Source organism: Lissotriton vulgaris, chromosome 5 (genome assembly GCF_964263255.1).
Source record: "Lissotriton vulgaris chromosome 5, aLisVul1.2, whole genome shotgun sequence".
NCBI lineage: Eukaryota > Metazoa > Chordata > Amphibia > Caudata > Salamandridae > Lissotriton > Lissotriton vulgaris.
Genome location: NC_141693.1, coordinates 1,896,097,569 through 1,896,114,893, shown reverse-complemented (window position 1 = coordinate 1,896,114,893; position 17,325 = coordinate 1,896,097,569). Strand labels below are relative to the sequence as shown.

General features: G+C 44.1%; 1 protein-coding gene across 1 annotated transcript in view; it reads right to left on the bottom strand.

The window, feature by feature from the left end:
* The window catches only part of LOC147717651 (E3 ubiquitin-protein ligase TRIM39-like), a 169,917-nt gene that overhangs the window by 45,820 nt on the left and 106,772 nt on the right, over positions 1-17,325 (bottom strand). The window contains exon 5 of the mRNA XM_086924438.1: positions 11,774-11,886. Within this exon, the coding sequence (XP_086780564.1) occupies positions 11,774-11,886 (113 nt within the window). The remainder of the gene's footprint in view (positions 1-11,773; positions 11,887-17,325) is intronic.

Below are 17,325 nucleotides of genomic sequence, written 5' to 3'. Positions count from 1 at the left end.
ATAGACTAGACAGACCAAACAAGAAAGGTGGGGGAGTTGCAAATGTCTTTCGGTGCTCAATTAAAGGTAACTTTCAGCCAATTTTCCATTTGGCCTGTGAAGCCCTCTGCTTTGCCCTGAAACCGGATAATAGATGAATCTTTCAAGGTTTACTGATTTATTATCATCCACCAGGCCCAAAGGCTAATTTCATTCGCAATATTCAGGAGTTTATGGAATCTGCTATAAGCATACCCCAGTTTTATGTTAGTAGGTTGTTTTAAATTGGAGTTGGAGCTGCTGAATAATTTGGCAACCAACAATTCGACTGATACCCTTAGGAGCTTTACCCTAAACTAGTTAATAAAAAAACCCACGGATCTTGCAAACCAAACACTCGATGGAATATTTATAAACTACCAGGAAATATAAGTTGAGAAGGTCCTGCCAACAGTATGGTCTGATCAGAATGTTATCCGTTTCTCTGTTAGGATTCCCACATATAATAACCAAGATAATAATAAATCTAGAAAGTATCAATTATCGGTCCTGGAAAATTCTTAATGTTGAGAAATGGAGGGACATTCTCTGCAGCACTTGTCCAGCTCTAGATAGTAACTTGAACAATGCTGCAATTGACAACACACATTGGTTAAACTCAGCATCACTGAAGGTGGTCCCTGAAAAAATATATTAAAGTTATAGGAAAAATCCATCAGCCCCATGGTTCTCACCAGAATTAAAAGCTTTTCAAGGAAAATGCAGGCATCAAGAGCACTTATGCAGGAAGAAATACTGCCCGAGCAAAAAGGCAAAATATAGAGAACTACTTGTACAGTATAAGGGCCTAACAAAAAATGCCAAAACAAATTTATTTTCTGAAAGCAGAAGTTCAGCAAAGAATTCAAACATAGAACTCTTTAAAACAGTTCAATCCCTGTCTTAATGAAATAATCAGAGCGATTTTAAACCAGACGAATCATTTTGTAACAAGCTAGCAATGTTTTTTCAGTCAAAAGTTACTTCGATCTTCCAAATTTTTTCACCTTCCTAAAACATACTAAGTACAGGTGAAGTCTTAACCTATGCTAAGGAACTGGAGGCACAACAAACCCCCAGGCACAACAAACCCCCAGCTCCTTAACTAATCCACTATTCGGAAGTATTTCCCCTTTTACTAAGGATGTTTTATTAACATTATTAAATCGGGGGCTCCTTCGGGTACCCTCCCACCACAGGTTATTAAGCAGGTAGCCAATGTAGTGGCCAATCCGCTTATGAATAAAGGGCATCTATCCTACCATTGATGAAAAACCCTCTCTGGATCCAACAAAGGTGGAAAACTATAGACCCAAATCTCGACTACCTTTCCCGGAAAAAATATTGGAGAAAGCATTGAATGAGGAGATGCTAGACTTTTTGGATGTTCATTTGCTGCTCGATTCCTCACACTACGGCTTCAGAGCAAATCGTTGCACTGAATCGGCATTGGTAGCGGCTTCTTAGGAAGTAAGACTGGCAGCCGACAAGGGTGGTAAAGAGGCACTGATTCTATTGGATCTATCTCCCGCATTTGATACAGTCCACTAAACACTCCTCATAAAGAGGCTCCATTTGCTAGGCTTTAGAAACCCGGCTTTAGTCTATTGAGCTCATGTTTGAGTAACAGACAACAGCGGGAGGTGATGGGGAGTGCAAGCTCCATCCTATTCTCCTTACCCTATGGTGTTACTCAAGGGTCCTCCCTCAGCCCCACGCTGTTTAATATTTTTGTTAGCCCCCTTTTTAATCTGATTAGTAGCTTTGGCTTAGCTGTATTTTCCTACGCCGATGATACTCAGAAAGTGGTATCTATTTCATCAGACGTAATCAAAGGAGCAAACATTTCTGTAACTGTATGTCCCAAGTTGCACTATGGATGTGATGAAGCGGGTTTCTGAAATTATTTAAGAAATAAAGCTTCCATAACCTATAATATAATAATGGTTGTTGCATGCTTGTGTATTAATCAACCTAGATTAATGTACACCGACATAAACATATGGGATTAAGTATGTGTGCTCTTGTCATGTTTTGTTGTGTCGTTTTAAGTAATATATTTATCTTGTTTTTTGTTTTGTTGAACACTAATTGCGGCTGTTTCAAATAATTGCATGTACTTTCTTTGAATGTGCTTTTGTTTTTGTCGTGTCTTTTTATGTGACTGTGTCATGTTTGTCTTTTGTATGCAAAGCTAGGTAACTTAGTCTAATGGGTTAACATTAGCAAAGGGGGTGGGTAACAGAATAACTATCGTTTCCTGAATTAATTATTGTCTTGTGTTTCTTTGCATACTAGACTCATGCTAAAAGGCCTGTGGCCTATTTCTAAAATGGACGTCCGAGGTTCTGTCCAAAGTTGGGCCTTGCACACCAGCGTTGAAATATTTCTTTTCAATTAATTCTTTGAAAGTGGCTTTTAAAGCGGAGCTGTGTGGAGTATTTGAAGGAAAAGGCCAAAGGATGTTTAGCGGCGGAAAGGCTCGGATGCAGAGAGCTATGTGACATTCTTTCCTCAAAGTAGCGATTTTGGTGAGCCTGTGACTCTCAAAGACAATGGACAATTCTACTTTTGAGGATGTGTAATTTTCGTATGCGTGGAGCTACGTGTGTTCATCAGACGATCCCTTTTGGCCAGTCACGCTTCATGTTTCGTGAATATTTGTATTCTTTTAGTTAGTTTAGATAGGAAAAGAGTATAAAGATTGCCCCTTAGAAAGAGCACTGTTCGTCTTGTTCCTGGGCTCGGAAGATGCTGCCAGAATTTTGATTCACGTAAGGGCATAATTAACTTGTGTTTTTCTTTGCAGGTTTCCTTAGCAAGTTAGGGAAATAGAGTTTAGGGAATGAATCTCTTAAATGTTTAAGTTTTTTCTCATGCTAATTTGAATTAAACAGACAGTTTAATGTGCCTTTCTAAATAATAATGCCGCTGAAATAAATGCTAATAACGATATTAAAATCATTTAATGCCTTTTTGCTCTATGCTCATAAAATAAAGTTAATAAAATAGATTTTGAAATGACAAGCTGGTCTTATATGTTTGTTAAAGTTACCATTAGTTAATCCATTGCCAATGTTTATGATCTATTAAATGTTTATATGAGCTGTTTAATTAAATAGGTCATATGATTCAGCAGGTCAGCAAAACGAGTCTCAGACATTTATGGGCCTAGTATAAATTATATAATTGTGAATAGCATGGTGATTTAGAGTTATACATATGAGACTGAATTTCCTTTGGCCCACTGGATCAGATGCAAAACAATTGTCTGAAACTGAACTCGGATAAAATTGAGGTGATGCTTTTATGGTAAAGAGACCACTTTCAGGAATAACTAATGTTGGCCATCGAGTCTAGGCAAGTTCCCTGTTCAAGTCCAGAAAGTAAGAAATCTAGGAGTTAATTATGACTCCAAATTATCCTTTTCTGAGCAAACAAATTCAATCACCTCTTCAGGTTTTTTTGTGAAGAAAGTCCTGAAAAAAATCTTTCCATTTATTCCCCTTGACCTTCAAAAACAGTAATAACGGCACTTATTCTCTCAAAGCTGATTATAATGTTCTGTATTCAGGTGCTCATAAATGTATGAAAAAGAAATTGCAGGTATTGTAAGATGCAGCAGTGAGATTGCTACTCAAAACTCCTAAGTTTAACTTCATCTGTCAATACTTGCAGGATCTTCATTGTCTTCCGGTAAAAAAAGTATAGTTTTCAAGGCTATGTGTAAAGTCTATAAGGTCCTACATCAAACTGGGTCTAAGTACTTTCAGGATCGGTTTTCTTGGTATAGGTCATGCAGAAATCTCAGACCCAGCTCCTCACGATCTGTCATAATTCCCAGATCAAATAAAGCAAGATGGGGCAGCAGGGGTTTTCCAAAGGGGCATAAAAATGCTTGAACTCATTACCCCTTATGATGCATTGTCGAACTGCTCTGATGCAATTTAGGAAACAGCTGAAGACTTAACTATTTACCGAAGCTGTGTAATTCTCTGTTATAATCTATTGCGTCTCAGGATCTGACTGGTTCTGATGTTCGGTCTATAGCGCTAAAACACTGTAGGGTAATCCTGTGCTTTACAAAATATTTTCATTCATTCATGGAGGTCAATAAAACAAAGACTGTTCATGATGAGACCATTTCAAGCTCCAGTCCTTAATGAATTATCTTTATTGCATTCTGGAAGACGAGTATGAAGGACAGACCACAATCATGGTCTTCCTCCATGTTTTATTTCACTTTACGTCTTGTGTTGGAATTGTAAGAAACAAATCTTTACATTTGGCAGTTCCTAATTAATCATTGGTTGGTAAAGGCCTGCTTGTTCCTCTGCATCTGCCATGCAGTTGCTCTTTCCCATGTACAGGTGGGGGAACCACTTGGTTTCTGTCAGTGTAGCCGCAGCCGACTCCACCGATGCAAAACCTTGCATAGGTGGCCTGTCAACGAGAGGTCCAGCGGGCCATTGTAACCCTGACCTGAGGGCGAGCTACCAATGCTGATTTTTCTCGTCTGAAATTGCTATTCAAGGCCTGGCAGTTTTGAATAGAAAAGTGGAGGGGAAAAAAATCCCTGATGCCGAGTGAGAAAACTTCCTTGACTTGGCAGAATACTGAGAACAATTTAACGCTTTGAATATAAAAATTCAGAGAGGCCCTGCAAAAACAGGGAGTCCTCTTAGCATAAAGGTGCCTTACGTGCACTGTACTGGCGAGCAGTCTTCTGCTGGAAAGGTGGCGGAGAGGGTGTTTGCCTCATATGTGGTCAAAAATATTGCCCATCAAGATCAAAATGACATCCCATTTGTGGTCACATGGCAAGCCCCCCTACAGCAGAAGCAGGGCTGCTGCGTGGCCACAACTCAGTCGGAGTAGCAGCATTACAGTCCTGGAGTCGCCTTGAGTTGGTAGGCCTTGGGTTAGTACCAGACAACCCTGAAATTGGCTTTCTCAAGTTGTTTCACATATCAGGCTGATCTTCTTTTCCTGGACAGTCTCTCCTCCATCAGAGCCAGAGACACTCCTCCCCTCTTATAGCAGACACACTGGCCTCTGTGCTTTAGGCAGACCCATAGCTTCTCCAACAAGTTATTTATTTATTTATTTATTTTGAAAGTTTTATATAGCGCGAACAAGATCTTCGCAGATATCAGAGCGCTTTACATAGGAGAAGAGCAAATATACACAGATACATCTATAGTGTAAAAAGTACAGTGAAATGATATCAAAAACAATCAAGTAAGTCAATTTCAAAGTCAAACAAAAAAGCAAAGGGTTCGAACAAGTAGTACAGATGAGCACTGAGTCTTTGAAGTTGATCCCCAGTAGTGGTTCAAGTGCATTTAGCCATGAGGATCGCTTTTACTTCTTTCTTGAAAAGTATGGTAGATGAGATGAGCCTGGTTTCAGGGGGGAGTGAGTTCCAAATCCTGGGAGCCATTCCTGAGAAAGAGCGTTTGTAGGTTTTTTCTTTGCGGAATCTTTTAGGCTTTAGCAAAAGATTGTTTGTGCCTCTAGTGTTTCTGGATCCTCCAGAAATCGTCAGCTTCTGAGCGAGGTATCTAGGTGAGCTAAGGTGGACAGCCTTGTGCGTCAAACAAGCGATTTTCAGGTGTATCCTGGCTTCAAAAGGCAGCCAGTTCAGGGATTTGAAGTCAGGGGAAATGTGTGAGTGTTTTTTGATCCAGTGATAAGTCTCGCTGCGGCGTTTAAAGAGGGCTCTTATGGGTGCCGTAGTAGCTAGGGGGAGACCGCAGAGGGCGGTGCTGCCGTATTCTATTCGAGGTATGACAAGTGATTGTACCGCAGTTTGGAAGTCTTTGGCTGGAAGGAAGGGTTTAAGTTTCCTAAGGGTGTTGATTTGGTAATTTGCTCCCTTAGTTTCTTTGTTGATGTGTTCCTGCATGCTGAGATTGGTGTCGAGTGTTATGCCCAAGGATTTCGCTGAGTCCACGATGGTGGGTTGAACATTGAGTGCCGTTAGGTGTTTAAGCCACATTTGTGCGGTAGTGATCTTCGCGGGAGGTGAGATCAAAAGGAACTCTGTTTTGAGGGCATTGAGTTTGAGATGATTAGCAGCCAGCCAGGATTGGGTGCTACTGATCGTTGAGTTCAAGAGCGTGATGTCATTGGGTGATTGAAGTTTGAGATAAAGTTGGGTGTCATCAGCATACCTGTGGAAGTGTACATTGGATTCTTGTAGCAAGGTGGTGAGAGGTTCCATAACTAGGTTGAACAAAGTTGGGGATAGGGAGGATCCTTGTGGTACGCCTAGCGATACAGGTCTTGGCGCGGACATCAAGTTGTTGCTCTTGAATTTCTGCGACCTGTTATGCAGAAAGGACGTGAACCATTTGAGCACAGTTCCAGATAGGCCCATTCTTGTGTTTAATAGTTCGAGTAAATTCTCATGTTTGACGGTGTCAAATGCGGAGGAGAGATCAAGGAGGATGAGGAGGCAGGTATCGTTATGATCTAGGATTTGGAGGGCGTCATCGATTATGTGAGTCATAGCCGTTTCAGTACTGTGATTTGCTCTGAAGCCTGATTGATGAGAGTTGAGAAGATCAAACTGAGTAATGTGTTTAGACAATTGTATTTGTACGCATTTTTCCAGCAGTTTGGCAAGAGTCGGAATGTTGGTGATGGGGCGGTAGTTGTTGAGGTCAGAGGGGTCGGCTGTAGGTTTCTTTAGCAAGGGTGTGACTTGTCCAACTTTGAGGGAGTCGGGAATGGACCCTTGTTGAAGTGAGCTGTTAATGATTTTAGTCCAGAGTGGAAGGAGCGACGGGGTAAAGACTTTGACAGCGTTAGCAGGAAGGGGGTCCGTGAGGTGATTGGAAGGTTTCAGAGTGCTGAGCAGTTTGCCAATTTCTTCTTCCGTGTAGGTGACAAAGGTTGACCAGGTGGCATTGTTTTTTGGTTTAGTTGGTGCTATGCAGTGGGGTTTGGGGTAGCGGCTTGCATCCATGAGTAGATCATTCTTTATGTTGTCAGTTTTTTGGATAAAGAAAGAGGCGAAGTTTTCGCAGGAGGGAGCTTCGCCCATAGTGTTGAGAGGTTGGGGGTGTTCTTTTGATTGCGTTCGGATAAGCTCAAACAGCTTTCTCGGACGATTTTTGGCTAGGTCAAGCTGACGGCTGAAGAAGACTGATTTTGAGCGTCTTATTTTCCTGAAGTAGGCATTTCTCTTTTTCTTCAGGGTTTTTAGGTTCAGTGCAGAGGGAGCTGATCTCCAGGTGCGCTCTGCCATTCGCATGGCGCGTCTGTCGTCATTGAGACTCCCGTCGTACCAGGGATTGGAGATTTTTGCGGAGGCTTTTTTTAGCTGCAAGGGTGCGACTTCATTAATTATTGAGGACATAGTATTAAGATAGTGATCAGTCAAGGATTGGACGTCCTTAACGCCAGTAGGAGGAAGTAGTAAGTTGCAGCTGTTGGGGGGCAGAGAGTTTGAGTTTCGTTTTTTCATGTCTCTTTTCCAGACTTTGGGCCTGGCGGATTGAACAGGGTTAAATTTAACTTTTTCATTGATGAAGAATGTGATAATATGATGGTCTGACCAGTCACAGGGTTGGATAGATTCGAGTTGGATAGAGGCTTCTTTGGAGATGATAAGGTCGAGGATAGAGCCTTTCTCGTGAGTTGGACTATTGCAGATTTGAGTGAGGTCAAGGGCGTTAAGGAAATTCTTCAGACCTTTTACCACCGCATCATTATGATCGTTCCAGTGGAGGTTGAAGTCACCAAGGTATATTTGTGTGAGTTGTCGCCCGGAGTTGGTTGAGATCATATCCATGATTTGTTGGGAGAAGGTAAGGTTGTCGCCGGGTGGGTGATAAGGAGATAAGAAGACTTCAGGTGCTGTCCCCTTCACCTCTGGAATGCCTGTGCGGACACCAGCCCTTGTCTCACAGCAGCTCTTCCAGTACTTTTCTGAACATTCCATTACATAGCCAGGAAGAACTTGGAACTGGGAAAATGGGGAATATCTGGGTCTCACTTTTATACTCCTTCTCAAGATATGGGATGTGGATACAATGTCTATGGTACTGTAACCGGTTTGAGGTGGTTCCCTTTAAAAGTACTATAGGGTATACACAGCTTTTGAGTCTGAGCAAGGTGATGATTATTACAGCAGGTGGTAATGATGCTGCTCCAAGCAGGGGTATCCAAAGCATTGGCACAATAGATTGTAAATTCTATGTACTGCGGTTTCCTTAGCCTTCCTCAAGTGGCAAATTGAAAAGGACAAGATACCTCCTCACCTTTATTCACAGAATTTGATGACTCTCTACCACTCGCCTACAATTATCAAATGGCAGTGCTCCTAAAGGACTAATCAGCAATCCTTTGCTAAAAGGTCCTCAATTAATTTCTAAAGGTGACCCTGTTTGTATACATCCTCACTTCGGTATCTAGATCTTCTCCCTCCAGCCTAGTAATGCAGACATACACTTCCACTGTCTGAGAAAACTGTATCCACCCTCCATCTTGTGCCATACTGAACCAGGGGCAACTCAATATGGGTCCCACTGGTCACAGCAATGATAGTCTCACCACTCAAGGAATGATGCTATCATACATGTGCCATACATCCACCATGCATGTATGCACTTGTCAAGAACACAGACTGTCAGCGCAATGGACTGGGTGTTATATCTCAGTGGAAATTTACACGAGGCTGCACTCTTCCAGAAACAGAAAAATATCTGCTCAAGACTATGAATGTCAAAAAACCGGTATGCGGACACCACTACTGAATGTCAACAACCCAGGACATGAATAGTAGTATCAAATCATTACGAAGGGTACACTTAGTGTGCCACCTACAGGTCACAGAACAGGTCATGGATCTTAGCTTTACCATGGAGAGGCGTAGACTTCATTGCACACATGCTGGATTAGTGTGTTAGCTTGGTAAATAGAAGTCTGACTACCAGTTTCACATGCAATTGGCTCCCTCAGGGCAGGAGTAAATGCCTGTAAGGAAGCCGAGTGCTTTTGAAATGGTAGGGGAATGGGTGGACAGATTAGACCAGAGGGGTAGAGTTTACAGGAAGAGATGAGATTACTGACGGGGTACTTAGGCAAAGGGATTAAATGAGTAAGGAATAGGCTGTAATAAGTAATCGTAGATGGACCTAAACATCTGAAGCAGCACAAGATGGTCGAGAAAACAAGCAGGAAGCAGAGACAAGCCCTCCCAGACTGAACACACAACACGACAAACCCATAATCCAGTTTCCCTTTCCTCTAGGCGCCTCAGTGAGAGGTAGATGATGGATTTTTATTCTTATTATTTATGAATACCAAAGTCCTGCATCACTTGCTAATGTCAGAATTTTGGGTCTCTTGTATAATTAACCTAAACTTTTGTTACAGATTCAGGACACAACTAAATAGAGTTAAGTCAGTTACTGAACTATCCGCTTTCAACAGGTCAATGCTCAAGTAACAGGTCCACTCGGACTCTTATCCTTATGAGGTTGACACTCTGTGGGCCATAACACTGGATGAGTACATATAGAAGCATTTTTCAGAACTTCAAACTTGGAAGCCTGTAGTATTGAGTTTGTTGTACCTGGCCCTCTCTTTAGTGTCACCCCAGATTTTTGCCTTCCTTTGCTGAACTCTGTTTATGCTGGCATTTTATTCCTGTTAACCAGTGGTAATGTTCTTGTGCCCTTCCTTCTAAACATGGTAAACCATGGCCTACAATTATACCTGAGTACCTGAGTGGTACAATTGATTTATTTAAAAGTCCCTAGTATATAGTACTTCAAGTACCTAGGGCCTTTAAATTAAATGCAACTAGTGGGCTGCTGTCCACATTGTGCCACCTACTAATGTAGCACTACAAAATAGGTCTTGAACCTGCCACAGCAGCCTGTAGTGCAATTTTAAACTGTCATTTTGACCTGACAAATCACTCTTTTGCCAGCCCAAACCATCCTTTTTAATACTCATAAGGCACCCCTAAAGTAGGCCCTAACCACCCCTAGGGCAGGGTAAATGGTATTTAAAAAGCAGGACATGTGAGTTTAAGTGTTACATTTCCTGGCAGTGAAAAACTACTAAAGTTTTATTTTTTCAATAATGTAATGCAATCTCTCCCATAGACGTAACAATGGGTTGCCTTATTACACTCAATAGGTGCTTACTTCAGTTTTGGAACCGATAGAAAAATTATGTTCACACTCAAATTAATTGTAATTTTAAATTCTCTTTAAGGGTAAGTTCGGATTTTAAGTTAACATTTTGAAAATTCCATATTTAGAAAGTTGCCATTTTTCTGCCCAAACCAACTGTGCCTTTCTGACAGTTTCCTGGGTCGCATGTCAGTGAATGGCTCTCCTGTTGTGGGTTGTGTATTGTTTGGAGACATTGCGACAAAAGAAGTCTGGGTGTGAGGGGAGAGGGTCTTCCTGACAGGTCGGCTGCTGTAGGGCTGTATGCTGCCTTGATAACATGTCACAACAACTTGCCTTGAGCACACATAAAAGTACATAACACCATGCCTGCCCTGGCCTTTTCCCCCCCACACATTGTGGATCCAGTACCAGGGGAAGGGTGGAGAACCGACCAGACCAGTTTGGCTGGCACCAAGGATAAAAGAGGCCCCTTTAGAATCTCTCATTAAAATACTCCTGGACCAGTGTACGAATCAGAAAAAGGGCTGCCCTGCAGTCTGAAGAAAAGAGATTGGAATTGGTTGCATTGACCCCTGGTCCCTAGAAGTGACTTGAAGAGTCAGCTGGCTGACCACCTGTTTGAGCTACAGGCACACAACAAGCATCCAGAGGCCAGCCCTGCTTTCCAGCTGACAAAAACCCAACCTAAACTAGTTCTCTCTACTGACCTCTGGAGGAGTGAGCCCTTACCACCCCCTCCGCCCAAGTGCTGTCCTCGAAATCCTGGACTCTTGACTGGAGTCAGAGTGTATTCATCCTATGACTGAAGGTCTCACCGGATCAGACGCAGTGTGGCGCATAACGGCGTAGGACCTCACATCGCAGCACCTCACAGCTCCTGATCGGCAGCTTCACTAGAACTGACGCAGCAGACTAACGCAGGACTCGGCATCACAGGACATCTCTTTGCAGGCCCATGCAACCCTGGATCAGCACCCTCACCAGGACAAAGCAGAGCAGCACAGAACGACGCAGGACCTTGCAGTGCCGGACCATGGACAAACCAATACAATTGTCAGCAGGCTGAACTGGGCCCTGTACTTGGCCCGTGCTCCATCGCAGTCAGCCTGAACTTGTGACTTTGTTTCAGTTCAGCGTGACCAGATCACCGCTGTTGGCGCTTTGTACTCTAGTTTTCTAAATTGGGATGTAATTTGTCTTGTGTTGTGTTTTCACTTTATTACTGTTCAAGTGCTTCATACCTACTTTTTTAGACATTGTCTCTAAGTTAAGTCTGACTGATTTATGTCAAGCTACCAGAAGGATAACCACAGGTTTATTTAGGGACTTTTGTGGTTCGCCCTGACAAGGACTGTGTCTATTATTTAAGTGGGGCTTCTCAACTAATAAGCCACTTTCTTACAGAGCTGTATTTTATTCCTGCATTAATAAGATTATCTGCTTTGGTCCACTGCAGCGCTTTCATATGTTAGTATTTAAGTGTCTTAGAAACAACACAGCTGGGGACTGAATACAGTGGTGATCTCATAAATATAGGCATTTACTGTTTACAGGACCTCCTTTATAGTCACATTAAGGATAACTTTGTGGTTTCTCACCCAGTGATTCAATTATCATTTTCTGCAGATCCACTTCCTTTGCCTTGTCCGTCTCCTCTTCGGTCTCCTTAATAGTACTGCGAGTCACATGCTCAGCGTTCATATTGTCATACCTTGAAAAGAGAGAAGTGTGGATGCTGTTAAATGCTCATCTGTTCAGAAGGACGAGTAATAGTACTCGAGTAATCCTGTATTGTGTCTGATAAATGAAAGGAAGTTAAACTTAGTAAATGGGTAGGTAGTGTGCAGGCAGCATTTACCATGGGCAAAATGAGGATTGGAACAGTGGGCTTCGAACAAAAACCGAGCCTGTACCGTGAGATACCTGATGAAGAAGACTTCCCACAGTAATGGAAGGTCCGGGACTGCTATTGAGAAATAACGAAGGAATATAAGACCTTCCAGTGAGAAGGACCCGACAAAGGATGCACCTAACCTGATTAATGGAGAGACTTTCCAAAAGAAAGGGTATGGCTGGGAATCTGGACTGTCGAATGAATAAATGAGTAGCAGCTCAACCGGGGGATGGAAAATGTGCAGTGCGGAAAAACCAACTGTCAGTTGTACTGTATAATACACATTATGTTAAAGGTTTAAATAGTATTATTTACTTTCATACATGTAAATATAATACACCAATTCCCTAAAGTGAAAAAATAAATATAAAGTAAAATGCAGCAAAACTATTAAAATTAGTTTTTATGTATAGGGCATTATATTGCAATTCCAAGGTTTATAAATTCTGTTCAAAATGAGCAGTATAACCCACATTAATAATACTTAATTTAGCAGTGTCAGAAGTATGGAAGCCTGAGTCTGCCTTGCTGGAATGCACACTTGCAACCTTCTGAACACAATTTGCAAATTAAGATGAAAACCGATACCAAAAAATGGATATGCATGTAGAAAAAAGTAAACAAGCACTGGCATAGCCAATAGGTCTTGCCTTTTGGACCTTATAAGTATGTAGCCATGCAGGACGCCCATTGCAGCGTCAACGCGTTGGGATAGAGCAATCGAAAACAACCCTGAAAAGAGAAGTAGTGGAAAAATGATATGCCCTTGAATGTTTTATACCAAGAACAATCCACAATGGAAGACTGGCACAATGCAAAAACCGATTTGACTTCCAGTTTAAGATAAGTTTCCACCACCCTTAAAACTTAAGGCCTCGACAAGATGAGATATGGTAATGCCCCATACAAGCAGTGGCATCTGTAAAAGTGAATCTTTTTTTGTGGGGGGGCACACATTGTGTCACAGATAAAAGAGGTAGGGCCACCTATAAAGATATATGTACAAACACACATTTCCCTAAAATATTTAAATGTGACTTTGTAGGTGTGTGTATAGATAGAACACAAAATATATAGTCAGATTTGGGGGCGGGGGAACATCACTACGTTGCAATGTAAGTCAGTGCTACAAATTAACGTGTGCAATGTAAGTCAGTGCTACAAATTAACGTGTGCAATGTAAGTTTGTTGTTTCTGTACCGCCTCTTAAAACATTCAGCAGTTGTGAGGGCACAAAGAGGGGGGGACTGAACAAATAGAGCTAGAGCTCGTGCTTCATCTGCTTCCCCCCTCCACCCACTAGAAACAACACTGTGCGGACATTTCATGCAGTTCTGTAAGTACTGAAAAACGATCAGTACTACAGCTTTGAGAACTGGAAGGAGTGGGCAATGGCAATACTTTGTAGGGGTAAAGAAAAGAGAGGAGACAGAACAACCCGTAAGTTTATAAATCCAGCACAACCACAATCCTCTCCTGTCGCCCTCTCACCTTGTGCACTCGCCCCATGAAGCAGACTGGCTTCCCAATGTACAAGGCCAAAATGCTAGCACTGATGGCACATTCTAGGTCAGTGGTAGAATTGGGCGGGATCGGAGGGGCACGGTGTGCCCCTACTTTTTAAATTTAGCACAGTCCGTTCCCCTACTTCTTTATTTTAAAAATGCGTCCTGGGACGGCAGGGATGGTCTAATGTAAAAAGTATTGCGAGACGGTTCAGCCCTGTGTGATGCAGATTGAGGAAGGCCTCTGAAGTCGCCACGACAGGAAGGGGGCACGTATGGCGGGGTGCCGGTCTTCCCTCCCCCCAGCACCCTCGGTGGGGGGTGTGCCCCTTTGCGCCGCATCTTGATTACGCAGCGGGCGGGCCTCACCACTGATTGGTGCCAGCTCCAATTGACCTGGAGGCAATCTAATTGCTTCCGGGTCAAGGGGGAGGAGCTAGGGGGGCGTACCAGTGGGAACTGGTCAGCCCTCCCAGGGTTTAAAAGCGCAGAGAGAGCGGGAGTCTCCGTCTAGTTCCTGCACTCCCCCAGGCTTCGTCCGTGCCCCCCAAGTGGCTGTATAATCTTACTTTAATTTTTCTCCCGCACAGGTTGCAGAAGGTCGGAGATCCGGACAAGCCTTCGTGAATCGTCCTGAGGGTCGTGTCGAGGACTGCGGGGGGGATTGCGGCTTTGGGGGAACCAAGGCTTGCTGTGGGGGAGTCAGGAGCAAAGCGTGTCGACCAGGTCTGGTCATTACGGTGACTTTGTTAGCAAAGTAAGGCAAGGAGGCAGGAGCAGGTGAGCACGCGGTGTTCGCCAGTAGCTCTGGGGGTCGGATTACAGAGAGGTCGAGTACGCGTTCTGATATTTGGTGCGATTTCTGTAACGCGGTCTCGAAAACGTTGTCAGTGCTCAGGTTGAACACCGCATCAGTCTTTTAGCACGCCGCATGCGTGTTGGTGATACAATTTTAACGGCACCCATTACGTTAGCGAGCGGGAAGGACAGCATGCTTGGCTGAAGGCAGCGCGGTATTATCATAATTCGTGGGTCTCGCATGTATTCCTCGTTTAGGCACTTAAACTGGGACTGTTTAGGGAGCAAGCTGCTGAATAAAGTGAGCTGAACATAGAAACACGCTCTCACTACCTTCAGCGAGTGTGAATCACGCTGCTTAGCACTGTAGACAGGGTGTCAGTCTCATAATTTAAAGGAACAGAGTTCGAATCTCAGAGAGGGCATCTCATTTTTGGCAGTTTTGGAAATAGGCTGTTGGGGACAGGCCTGGTTAGTACGTGGATGGGAGGCCACAGGAGAGTGAAATAGCAACTGAGGCCTGGAATTTTTGCCAAAAAATATTGTTGTAACTGGAGACGGTGGTGTTAAGGTTGCATATAAGCTGGGCACGGGATACCATTAATCGCGCAGGGGGGTTGATCCTCATTTGGGGGCTTTAGCTTAAAAGTTCATATGATGTATAGGGCTTTAATACTGTAAACTGTGTTGTGTGGTGACATTGTTGTGCATGACAGAGGGGGACAGGGATCTTAGCTACAAGGCTCCGTTGGTATTTCACGAGGAACAGTGCAGTGTGCTAACTTTCCTTTCATCGTAGGCCAAGCATACGGGCGCTGCGGATTGGACTGACGGAGAGTGGCGCAGTGGAGAATGCTATCAGGGTACACGGGCAGGCCTGCATTTCACTGCTTCTGTCGGGCCGCCGGGCTTGAGTGCGCTCGCCCAAACACTCAGGCTAGCTGGTGTTTCGCGGTCACAGTTGCGTGGTGCTTACGGCCAGCCTGTGTGCCCCCTACTTTGTACAGGTACAAGAGCACATTGTGTGCTTAGTTGGAAGCCCTACTGGTTTACCTACAGCGTAGGAAATGTCTAGAAGGTGCGTGGCGCTAGGCGCTCCCGGATGGAGCTGATGCTTTGAAGCCTCTGGGCAAAGTTTGCGCAATACAAAACTTTCTTCAATCATTCATTCATGCTGCAGGGCATGATGCGCAAGATGCCAGCTATGGACAGGAGGTTAGGGAGAGTGGTCCAGTTGGGGAAGAATGTGGCCGAGTTGAGACAGAGGTTTGATGATCAGGCAGGGCCATCAGGAAGACCCAAGCGAGTGATCGTGCCCCCGCAGCCCAGGGGTGAGTTGGATGCTTTGCCTAGCAGGGGCGGAGACAGGAGGGGTAATGGTCGGCCCCCAAACCACGGGCGGTAGGGGGGTCACCTGGGAGGGTCCCTTTCGGAGTACCCACACCACCAATAATGCCCATTCCCTCGACACCAAACCCAGTAAGTCCACCTGACACACCGGCGCTGGCAGCGCCAACGCCAGTCCCGAACGTATCACCCGTGGGGGTCCCTGCGATAACCCTAACGATACCAGTGAATCCGGTCCCTACCCCGGTACCAGTCCCAGGATCACCCATACCAGTTATTGCACCTCCGGGGGGTGGCCAGGTGCCCCCAGAGCTCACAGCACAGATTGCGGCGGTCCTCCTCTGGCTAGGGATTGGGGGGATGTTACCTTCCTCTGTGGGTACCAAGGAGGCTGGGGAGGATCCCTCTGCAGAGGCCAAAAAGATGTTAGCAAAAATCATGTTGGCCAGCAAGTTGCACAAAGTGTGAAGGAATTAATTTGGGCCGGCAAGTATGTCAATATGTTTTCTTTGCTAGTCGTTAACAGAGAAATGGAGTATGCCAAGACCTAGAAGGATTGGATGTTGCACAAATGGCTAGGTTCAGAGTGGAAGAGACATTGATTAACTGGACTAGGTCTTTCTCTGTGTTTGTGGCAATCGCGGCAGAGCGCTCCCCAAATTTGCAGGCAGAATTGGCATGTTACCAAAGTAGGATAACCAATTTCAGCGAGAAATATGGAGGGGAAGGTTGGAAAGAATATGATATGGCCTTTAGGAAGGCAAGAGAGTTTGACACAACATTATCCTGGGATAGGTTAGATGGTGTTTCTTGGTATGGTCAGTTCATGGCCGGGCAACCAGCGAGTGCAGGCCCCAGCACGAGTTGGAACAAAGGCTTTCCTTTCAACTCCCCTCCCAGCTACATCCATGCCCTGCGTGTTGCTTGTTATTAACCACAATAACAAGCAACACGGAGGGTATGGATGTAGCTGGGAGGGGAGTGGCACAATGGTGCATTGGAAAAAGCAGCTGAGCAGCTTTCTTTCATCAACACGGTGCCGGCTTCACGAAACATGAAGCACAGCAGCCATGAAGCGGAGACGAATTGACAGTGAAGAAGTCACATAGCTGCCTCAGGGGAGCGCTTTTCAGTGCTGTTGTGTTTTACAAGTGCTGATATGGAATCCTGCTTCTAAGAAGTGCTTGCATTCTAAATGAAAAAAAAGGTCCAAAGACACAACATTCAAGTGGAAGCGGACAAGTTAAAGCAATGTTTTTTAAAGAACACTGACAAAAGCCAATCAAAAGCTAGAAGCAGGATCTAAGCCCACAGAGTGAATTGGGCATGTCTCAAACACAGCGCATGTGTGCTGCCTAGGTTCAGCCTAAAAATTAAAAAAGAGTGTTAAAGAAAAAGAAAGGCAAAAGATAGACTGGAAACAAAGAACAAGCATTGGCAAAGTCAACGAGTCTCAGCAATCAGAGATATTGGCATGGTTAATCTTAATGTCAATGTCTTTTAGCCATGTTGAATAGCAGCACGTCAGCTGTTCAGCATGGCTGAAAGTGAAATAAAAAAGCTTGAAGCCTGTAGACGTGTAGAATGGCTGTAAGAGTGAGCGTAT